This window comes from Grammomys surdaster, unplaced genomic scaffold, assembly GCF_004785775.1.
Source record: "Grammomys surdaster isolate TR1022 unplaced genomic scaffold, NIH_TR_1.0 126121, whole genome shotgun sequence".
Lineage (NCBI taxonomy): Eukaryota > Metazoa > Chordata > Mammalia > Rodentia > Muridae > Grammomys > Grammomys surdaster.
Window position 1 is genome coordinate 1,552,532 of NW_021620929.1, and position 11,495 is coordinate 1,564,026.

General features: G+C 48.3%; 1 protein-coding gene across 1 annotated transcript in view; it reads right to left on the reverse strand.

Moving 5' to 3' along the window:
* Positions 1-11,495, reverse strand: part of Ergic1 (endoplasmic reticulum-golgi intermediate compartment 1) — a 95,644-nt gene continuing 84,149 nt past the window's right edge. Inside the window, exon 10 of the mRNA XM_028756470.1 lies at positions 1-1,889. Coding sequence (XP_028612303.1) covers positions 1,782-1,889 — 108 coding nt within the window. The 3' untranslated portion in view covers positions 1-1,781. The remainder of the gene's footprint in view (positions 1,890-11,495) is intronic.

An 11,495-nucleotide genomic window follows, 5' to 3' on the forward strand; every position in this document is an offset into this window, starting at 1 on the left:
TATTTCTGAAAAGCAGCTTTTAATATCTAATTGAACCCAGTGAATGGGAAAGAATCAAAACATGTCCCCTTGAGAATACCTTTACAAGAACAACAGGCCAGAGGCGTCTCTTCCATGGGAAACTGACATCCCCTGTGTCCTCACAAAAGTGGGATTTCAACGCATATGCATGCCACATAGTTCCCACCCCATCCCACCCTGCCCCACCCTCCACAGGTGACAGATTCACACACCAAAGGGACTGGTTTCTTAAACTGTGGAACAAAATGTTTAAAAGAAGATAAGAAATCTAGCCAATTGGCCAGATACCAGAAATAATTCTGGGGCCGTTTACATACACAATAAGAGTCAACTCATATAAAAAGGGAAACTTTGCTAATTGGAATCAGAGGCAAAAATTACGAATGGCAGAGAATCCAGCTACCCATAAGAGATTAAGAAAAACAAAACCAAAACCAAACAAAAACAAAAAAAACCCCAAAACTTCCTACTGGAGACTCCCCGTCATTACAAAAGTATGCAAACAATCTCGGTATAAACGAAGCCCAGGCCTGTGGCTCTCTCTCTCTGGACATGAGAGCATAGCTAAAATTCTCTGCATGGAATTCATGCCTGGACCACTGCCCCTCCCTTTAGGAAAAAAGGGAAGGATGTGGGAGAAACAGGAAAGGGGAAGTGGAGGAGACACTGGAGCCCCCTGGGGCTAAGAATGGGTTGGCATGTGCTCAGCTAGTAGGGGATCTCAAAAGCAAGTGGGTCCCAGATGCTGGGCATCCTCTGGGAGCCTGTAAGGGAGAGATGCAAAGAGAAGAAGCTGGCCTGCTTCATTTTCCCAGCTAAGGCCTTGGGGCCAAAGGTGGACGTCAAGACATGATCATTTGTGGTTCATGGGGAGGGGTGCTTCTGGTTTGGACAGAAGTGTACAAACTGTGCCTTATGTGGTCATCCAAGGATGACCTTCCAGTCACATGGCCCTATCCCTTGGCACTGCAGAATGTAACTGGCGGGGGGGGGGGGGGAAGGAGTTGCAATGGGAACCAGCCCCTTCACCAAGAAATGCTATTGCCGCATAGCACAGCAGCTGAGGCACATTGGTGGGGGATTCAGAAGAGCAAAGACAAGAGAGGAAGGGGCACCTGTGAGCTGCCTCAGGACTGGTGGGTAAATCCACCATTCTGCCAAGCAACTGGACATCTGTTCCATAGAAGGAGGCAGGGTTGGGGTATGAGATAAAGACCCGGGCTCTAGGTTGGGCGTGAAGCAATGAGGCAGAAGCAAGTTGCAGCTACAGTGCCGTGTCTACGGGCTTTCTGCCAAGTACCGTTCCATGTTGAAAGTGTCAAGCAGCAGGACCTTGGGCAGCATGGTCCCAAGGCTGGGAGCGCAGGTTGGCTGTCCAGCGGATAAATCAAGCGTGTCTAAAATGGTGGGGGCTTAAAGATTGTCAAAGCCTGTCTGAAAGTTTGTCTGTTTGGACTCTAGGCTCTTCCCTAACAGAAAAGACTACAGCCTTCCCACAAGAGGTCACCAGCATCCCTGGAGTACCTCCCCACGCCTGACCCTGGTCTTGGGGCTCTGCAGGAAAAGGGACACCATGACTCCAGGCAGTGTTAATTTATCTAAAACATGGGGAGAGAGGTAGGTGCGGAACCTGGTGCCACCCATTACCATCACCCCCCCTCCTCCCATACACACTGGGCCAGAGAAGGCAGAAGGAGATAGGACGCCAGAGGCAGGGCTAGCAGGGTTCCTGGTCCTCAGTCACTGGGTTGGGCAGGATGTCAGTGAATTTTGCCCAGCTGGATCTTCTTCCAGGCTTCTGAGGCTGTGAAGATGCAGGAGTCCAGAATGCCGGCGACAGTGAAGGTCCCGCCGATGATGGCACAGATCTGCAAGTGGGTGAGAGAACAGTGTGACAAGAGATCAGTGCTGAGAGGCAAAGGCTGACACTCTCCGGCATCACGAGAAGCTCACTCATGAAGACATGCTGCCCATGATAACCAAGTCGTTTGCCACCTTGTTGCTGATGGTATTCAGGGATCAAAGAGAACCACTTGTTGGATGATGAACTGGGTAACAATGGAAGCAATTATCACCTGTGTCAGCTCCTTTAGTTCCCAGATGAACTTTCTGAAGGAGGAAGGGGATTATTAGACCCACTTCACAGTGAGGAAAGTGAGGGCACTTCTCAAAGTTCACTAAGTAAGTAGCTGTGATTTGAACTCAGGTCTGACTTGACCTTGGTGCCTGTAATATTAACCTCTACTATAGGTTTCCCAGCTACTTATGATCCATTTTTAGATAAATGATGGAAATGTGGTGCCTGACCCCCAAGGTCATATGTGTGCTGCTCATCTGGGACTGGAGTCTGGATCTGACAGATCCACTGTCTGCTGTGACTGAATAGGCAAAATGGCCTGGATGCTTAGGACTGGAAACACTCAGTCTTTGTAGCTGGCACTCCTTCTGCTGATAGGTAGTAATCGAGCAAACTCCAAACAGCAAGGTCACAACCTCAGAGGGTACTACTAAGGAGGCTTCCAGTGGCCTCCCTGACATTTGGGTCTAGACAGTCCTTCATCATAGCAAGTTATCCCATGCTTTGGCAGATGCCAGACTTGTATGGACTTGCCCTCTTGTTGACACCAAACACTGTTCAATGTGAAAGTGAAAATTACCATTGGTGAGGATGGCAGGAGGAAGAGGGGGAAGAAGAGGAAAAGGGGGAGAAGAGGAAGAAGAAGAGGAAGGGGATGAAGAGGAGGGGGAAGAGGGAGAAGAGGAGGGGAAAGAGGAAGAGGTGGTGGCAGCTGTCTAACTGTCAAAACACTCCCCAGCCACAGCACAGACACTGTTTAGAGGACTCTGGAATGGCCTATGACCTCAAAAAATCTCCAGGTGAGCCATAGGATGTTGGTGTGTGTGTGTTTAAAGATTTTTTTAAAAGAATCATTTTATGTATATAAGTACACTGTCACTGTCTTCAGACACACCAAAAGAGGGCATCAGACCCCATTACATATGGTTGTGAACCACCATGTGATTGCTGGGAATTGAACTCAGGACCTCTGGAAGAACAGTGCTATTAACTGTTAAACCATCTCTCCAGTCTTTTATTTACTTCATGTATATGAGTGCTCTGTTTTCATGCACACCAGGAGAGGCCATCAGATTCTATTACAGATGGTTGTGAGCCACCATGTGGGCACTGGGGATTGAACTCTGGAAGAACAGCCAGTGCTCTTAAGCACGGAGTCATCTCTCCAGCCTGGTGCCCTTCCCCCCCACCCTTAAATGTCTATCACAAGGCTAAAGAGCAGAAGCTCAGAAGTCTGGAATTATGTTCAAAAAATGGCTGAACTGGGACTCAAAATATTAGTGCCTGTGTTTTTTATTTACTCATTTTGTAAACTTGCCTACTTATTCGTTGAGACAGAAACTTATGTAGCCCAGACTAACTATATTCAGACATATATAGCCAAGGATGAGCATGGGCTTCTGATTCTTTTGTCCCTGTCTCCCACGTTCTGGGATTACAGGCATGTACCACCATATCCAGCTGCATCTTTGCTCCTAACTTGACTGCCTTTTCAGTAAGAAATGCCCCAGCTAAATGAGTAGCATAGAGCCTTTGATTTGTGTTGGAATCACAAAGGTCCTTGTGCCCACAGAGCACAGGGAACCAGGAATGTTAAACACACAGGGGCCTCTCTTCAATGGATGAGATAAGATACCCATTTTCCTGTCCAGAGGGCTGGGACAAGGTATCATTAATGACCTGGTGATCTTTTTGCTGTCTGTGGCGGCAGACCTCACCCACCTTTTGCTATAGAGTCAGACCTCACCCAAGTATCCCAGAAAGATTATCCTAGATTCTGCCTCCCTAAAACCTTTAGCTCCCAGTTAAACCCAACCTTGGCGGAGTTGCCACATGTACTTCATACTAATAGCCTGCTGGCCTCTATGCAAGCTGTCGGAGACCACACTAGATTCTAGGCCTTTTTGGCTATAGAAGCCACCCTCATGGCCACATAGACTTTGCAGAGGCGTTTCTATGCAGTCACACCTAAAGCTTTATTGGGCATGCAGAACTGACTGGTTGGTGCCTGAAACCCTTTCCTCGGAGTCTGGTCCATGTTGATGAAGCCAATATGAACTGAGTTGTCCTCCTCAAGGGTTTGCTTCCCTGCCTGACACCTGCAGGGGCCCCCTCAGATCTGACTTAGTGTTGTCCAGCTTTACTGTGGTGCAAAGGCGTGTCCATAACCACCATTTTTCCACTTCAGGACATTGTTCAGTAAACTGAAGGCCACGTTCTTAGGTTACACTGCAAAGAGACCTCCTGTTCGGTGCCTCTGACTAACTACAGGTGTGATGGCTATTGTCAGTTGTCAACTTGACTACGTCTGTGAGGGATTTTTTTTTTTTTAAATTAAGTCATTTGAAGTGGGAAGACCTGCCTTTAATCTGGGCCACATCTTCTGCTGGGAGCCTATATATAGAACATGGAAGAAGAAAGCTCTCTTTTGCCTGCTTGCTCTTGTTCTTGCTGGGAAGTCCATTCCTTCATGGGCATTAACACCTACTTCTTTAGGATTCTAGCATATACTGAGGACCAGCTGAGACATCCAGCCTAGGGGACTGAATCATTACTAGATTCTTGGATTTTCTGAAGGTAGTCAACCATTGGTGACCTAGCTGGAGCACAGCCTGTAGGATATTCATATTTTATATATATATACACACGCACACACACACACACACACACACACACATATATATGTAATATATGAATGATCAGGATAATGTAGGCGTGCAAAGCCATGGTGCTGGGTAGGTCACCTGTATTAAATCTATATTTTTTAAAAGATATTTTTGTGTATATATAATGTGTATGTGTGTATTCATGTATAAGAATGTGGACGCACATATGCCACCCAACTTATCTGGAGGTCAGAGGACAACCTTGGGTGTTAGTTCTCTTATCTGGGCCCAAGAGCTTCCAGGGGTTCTCCTGTCTTTGCTCCACATTCTACCATAAGAGCACTGTGATTACCCAGGCATCTTTGCAGCACATATATATGTATATATATTTAAAAATTATAATTTATGCATATCAAATATTTATAACATATAATTATATAAAATATTAACATTAGATTGCTATGTATTTATATTTACATATATTAAAATATTTATATAAATGTTTATATTTAATATGCAATGTATTAATATATAAAATGATATATACATTATATATTGTTTGTATACACACACACACACACACACACACACACACACACACACACACATTTAAATGGGGAATCGGGGAATCTGCATATCTCTGGCTGTCCTAGAACTCACTTTGTGAATCAGGCTAGTCTTGAACTCAGAGACCCCCTGCTTCTGCTTTCCAAGTGTTGGAATTAAAGGCATGTGTCACATGCCCAGTCCCCTAAGTATATTTTTTATTTTGCTATTTTCAACTTAAGATGAGAACATGGGGGGCTGGTGAGATGGCTCCGTGGTTAAGACTACTTACTCTTTAGGAGGTCATGAGTTCAAATCCTAACAACCACATGATGGTTCACAACCACCCATAATGAGATCTGATGCCCTCATATGGGTGTCTGAAGACAGCTACAGTGCACTTTGGGCTGGAGCAAGCAGGGGCCAGAGTGAGTGGGCTGGAACGAGCAGGGGCTGGAGCGAGCCGGGGTGGAGTGGGTGGTCCCAGAGTGAGCGGAGCCCAGAGCAATGGGAGCAGGGCAGAGCAAGGAGAAGGGAAGGAAAAAAAAAAGAAAGAAAAAGATGAGAACATGGAATGTAACTCTGACATACACGGAGAAGCAGCTGTACTGAATTGTCAAAACTCCATTTGCAACGTAATCTTTTTATGCTTTACATATGCATACATATATATTAATTTTTTTGTTTGTTTTTAAGACATGATTTCTCTGGGTAGCCCTGATTACCCAGTATGTAGATCAAACTGGCTTCAGACTCACAGAGATCCACCTGCCTCTGCCTCTCATGTGCAGGGATTAAAGGTGCACACTTTCTTGTGTTGATTACTATTTGCACACTGACACATGGCTCTGGGTGTGCACCTGTGGACAGACATAATTGACACATAACCGCCACAGGACTCTGGGTGGCAGTGGTGCCTTAGTGGATCAATTGATGCCAAGGGGTGGGAAGCCAGAGGACACAGAGACGGTGAGAGGAGGGCAGGCCACATTGGCATTTATCTTTTAAATGGTGTTTTCATGAGATGAGCTAAGCAGAGGCAGGCAAGGTCTAAGACAGAGCAGGTCTGTGTGGATGGCCTGGAAGTAGAACAGCTGGCATTCCAGTAATAACAGCCTGAGAAACCCGAGCAGCCCCCCAGGGAGCTAAGAGGCCGGGGAACGCTGTGGGGATTATGATGAAGTGTTTTTAAACAGGCCAGGCCTCTCCCCACCAGCTCTGGTGCATGACGCAGGGCCACTTTTCAGGGAAGATGACGGCAGGGAGCTGCTTTATTTTGGTAGAGTGGGTCAGATGATGGCAGATTTTATACCACAAATGCTTTTAGAGCTTGGATTGGAGGGTAGGAAAATGTGACTTAAGTGCAATGGAGCAAAAAATAAAAAATAACCCCTCCACCTGCTCTCACTGCACATAACGCGAGGCCTGGGTTCCTGTGACTCACACACCTGGCACCCGTCTGAGGTCTGCTTTCACTGGGCTGGCCCAGGGTAGAGGGAGATGACCTATGACTGAAGCCCACAAGAAGATGTGGCCTTTGGGGAAACTGAGGGCGCATGCAAGCTAAGCAAAAGCCCAATCCCAGTGTAAGTCCCTGTCAGCCTGAAGGCTACAGGGGATGCTGCAGCAAGCCTCCATGTTTACCTACTGATGTCAGTCAACCCACTCCTACAGAAGGTCTGAAGGGACTGGATTCTGTGGCCTGCAAGGAAGAAAGGAATTCTGATACAATCCCGGGGCCTCTGTAGAGCTGAGAAGATGCTAGTGGCCCACCCTTGCTTTTACTCCAGTGGTCCCTCAGCCTCGGGGGATGCATTATACAACCCCCAGAGGAACTAGAGGGTTTCAAACTTAATACTTAATGTACACTTTTTAAAAATTAGTACTTATTAATTTTTTAACTTACAAATTAGGCACAATAAAAGACAAAGGATAATAAAATAGAAATAGTATGTTTATAGGAATATTTAAAAATCTACGAACCATTTATTTCTGAAAATTCCCTTTCAGCATGTTCACACTGTGGCTGACTATGAAAACAAGCCCTAAGGGCACTGTGGGATGTCATCCTCATCCTTAGTCCCAACCAGAATGAGGTGGATGGCAGTTACAGGCAGAACCAGGAGACCTGAAGCGTGGCGGATCCTGGAGTTGACATACAGAGGGACATGGCAGCTACCAGCACCAGGGGGATACCACGCCAGGACTCGCTAGGGAAATTGTCAACATGGTCATCTTTTGTCCTGAGAAGGTCAGGGCTCTTACATGGGAAATGAAGCCACTGGCCACATAAGGGTGTCATGGTCCTTCCTGACCACTGATGATGTCTTGGGCAACATGGGAAAAAAATGAATAGAGGAGCCGGGCGGTGGTGGCGCACGTCTTTAATCCCAGCACTTGGGAGGCGGAGGCAGGCGGATTTCTGAGTTCGAGGCCAGCCTGATCTACAGAGTGAGTTCCAGGACAGCCAGAGCTACACAGAGAAACTCTGTCTCGAAAAAACAAAAACAAAAACAAAAAAAAAGACTAGAGCAGCTGTGAGATGAAGCTGCAGGTGTCGCGGGAGGGATGTTAAGAGTGGCCTGAACACAGGACAGGACACTGGACACTTAGCATCGCCCTGACCTGCAGGGAGGGACCCAAGAGCCACAGAAATGGACAAACATAGAGATGGCGTAGAACCTGCCAGAGACTCTGAATTCCCGTCTGTTGTTGCTGGCAGCCTCCCTAGGGAGCAGAGGTGAGGTAGGGAGGCATGGACCTCCTTGATACAAATGACCAAGACAGAGAGGAGGTGAGGACTGGGGAGTCTGCTGGGGCCTTCCCGGCTTGCACGGCAGAGAGAACTCATCCTTTGGGGCTTGAGCTGTGGCTGACTTGCAAACATCTCTCGGGGGCTCAGTTGTCCCATCTATAAACAGGAAATGTACCCTCACCTCATTGGCAGTCATTTTGCGGAGGAGACCCCCAGTGTACCTGGAATTCAGTAGGTGCTCAGTAAATGATACCTAATCTCATCTCTCAGGCTCCAACCTTGTTACTGAATATGTGGTGCTCTCTATGTACCTGAGGCCCACTTTAATCAGAACAAAACAAAACAAAACAAAACAAAACAAAAGACCAGGTAGAATCCTACCGATTACTTCTTAGAGGCCTTCTGTCTCCATCCCCATTCTCCTCCTGGCACTTTAAGAGGAAGACAAGTCAATCATGTAGGAATGGCATAGCAAGATTCTCTGAAGACATCGAAGCTGCCCAAGACCCATGTTGGCCTTGGGATGCTATGCCTCTGACACAGGGTGTTTCTGTAATCAGCCTGGACTGTAACAGGTAACTGCTGTCCAGGATGGCATGGCACAGGGGCATGTCATGGAGCATTTACGATGAAGACCCTCCCTCTGGGCCCGGTTCCTTAGGTTCGAGACCCTTCTTATTTCCCTACAGGGAGCCCCTGGTGTCTGGACAGTGTTAACCCTATTGTTTGCTCTCTTACCTTCAAGGCCAAGGGAGAGAAGACAGAAGGAGTCGTCGGTACAGAGCAGGCGATTGAGAAGCATTTGCTAAGTAAGCAGACAGTGAGGGAGTGCGAGAATGAACGAAGAGGAGCTGCATGGGCTTGAGAGCAGGCTAAGGAGTGGTGGACTCCTCGGTCTGCTCTCAGCAGGTGCCTGCAGCTGCTGCAAAGGTGGGTGTGCATGTGGATGAGTGTGGAGGTGTGGGTGTGTGGAGGTGTGTGTGTCTGTGGAGGTGTGTGTGTGTGTGTGTGGAGGTGGGTGTAGATGTGGGTGTGGAGGCTCATGAAGGGGAGACAGGTAGCAACTTCACCATTCCCACTGTGGCTCCTTCAATCTCTGAGCCCAGGCAGTGCTGCTGCAGCATTGAGGTTTGCTGCTTAAGACAGACTGGCCTTCGAGTCTATAGAACCAAGCTTAGATCTTTCCCATCAGTGTGGGTGTCTGTCTCCTAGTGTCTGTACCTTACTTTCTTTGCTTTTAAAAACTGGATCTTTCTTTCTCCAAGAAACAGTGTTTCTCTGTATAGCCCTGGCTATCTGGGGACTCACTCTGTAAACCAGGCTGGCCTCAAACTCAGAGGTCCTCCCGCCTCTGTTTTCTGAGGCATTGCCATCACCAGGCGGCTTGGAGAACTATTTCTTATGACCAATGTGCTGTGACCTGAGCCTATGAGCACACATACACACTTCAGTGCTTACAACTGTGACCGTGCCTCCACCAGGCCTCAGGACGGAGGGATGACTAGGGTAAGGGGACCTCCTGTGGTGCTCAGGGAGGAGAGCTGCTGAGCCACAAAGGGACACAAAGAGGGAAAGGGTGCCTCTTGTTTGACTCCATACCTTGGTCAGCAGCCCCAACCCCAGGAACACTAGCAGGACAACTCCCTATCCAGGGCCCCATGCATCTGAGAGAAGCAATTTAATGAGCACTAAGCACCAACATACCTCTCTTCTGATCCAGCCCCTTCCTTCTGAGACCTTACAGCTCCCCAACCTTCTGTGGTGACCAGAATGAAGTTATCTTATATGAATATTTCACTTTGTAATTCATTTTTAAGTTATATTTACTCCTGTGCATGCAAATGCATGGGCTGTGGCACCCACACAGAGGTCAAAAGACAACGTGCCAGAGTCAGGTCTCTCCATCCGCCACATGGGTGACTGGGCTCCAACTCAGGTCATCAGCCTCGAGGTAGATGCCTTTCCAGGCCGAGTCATCATGTTGCCTAGCCTAGTTCATTACTTTTCTTTTTTGCGGTGCTTGGGCCTCGAGCATGGCAGGCAAGAGTTCTGTCCTGGAGTTTATACCCGAGCCTAACTTTAAAAGATGTATTTCTTTCCGTTGTAACTGCGGCCTCAATTCCTTATGCTACAGAAGGTCTGGACTAGAGAGCTGAGTTCTTGTCCTACCAGGACTAACACCCCCTCTGGACCCATGTTTACTGCTCAGTGGCTTACTGTGAAAAAAACCTGTATCACCTCCACTCTGGGGAGGGACGGAAAGCAAGGCGCCGGGGCAGATCCTCCTGGGTGGAAGCCAGCCCTGTGATTTTGGCCAGGAAGGCTGGTGTACTTCTCTGGGCCTCAGTTTCTCTCACCTACAGGAGGGACGGCTGTGAGGCCCCTATGACCACAAATGCCAGGAACTGCTCATCTTTCCTCAGGCAGGCAGTGCGGTTTCAGAGCTTGTGGAAAAGGCACCGTCAGAGGAAATAAATAATGAAGTGAGTCTCCTCAGAGGCTGCCGGAGGCAGACAGGCTGGAGCCGGAGATGAGAACACCCAAGTCGTGGAGGCAGAGTCGGGGCCATCGGGAAGGGAAGCTGATCACAGGGCTCAGGAGAGTTTGGGGATGGGAGGAAGGGAGGGACGGTGGTTGCCACTCAGCATGTCACATCTTCCAGACCTCTTACCCTAGGTCCCTAACTCAAGGAAAGTCCTGTGGAAAAGGGGGCTTCACTGAAAACTGCCCGCTCCCACCCCACCACAAACTTCAGCTTGGTTGAGCACCTCCATCCTGCCCTGGGACACTGTTTCCTTCTGCTTTCCTTCTCGTTCAGTGCTTGTGACTGTGCCACAGACGAGAAGGTGGCTCGCCCAAGGGCATACAGCCACCAAGAAAGCAGGCATCACCAAACCTCGGTGCATCTCGTGAATGGCGAACTTCTAAGCCTATGGTATTTGTTTTCCTGGTTCTCCTACGAGAGTCTTGCACAGCAAACATCCTGCAATCAGGATATCTGAAACCTCTGCCTACAGAAGTTGGGAGGTTAGAAGCTACGCATCACTGAAAACATCCCACCACTCATGGCGCCCACTGCCTTCTTTCCAATCCCTCTCACCCCGTAGAACTTACTTTAGAGACCTGAGCACGAGACCTGCCACCTCAGTTAGGCCCGTTCCTCCCACCTGCCCTGCACTTAGATGCCCCAGACTTCCTGATCCCAAGGCCTCTGCACACTCCAGCCCTGAATTGGGGGGCTTCTGCTCTGGGCTTTGTTCTGCCCTGTACATCGCAATGGTGGCAGAGGAGGAAACCAAGGTGAGTACACCTGTGGCTGTTGGTTTAGGGAAAAGAAACAGGCAGAGGAGAGAACCTAGGCTATCCAGAGGAGGCTGTTCCCTGTCCAAGTGGCAAGGTGGTCTTTTTTTAACCTTAGAAGAGTGTAAAACTTCTCAATCTCTTCTCTCTCTCTCTCTCTCTCTCTCTCTCTCTCTCTGGTGTGTGTGTG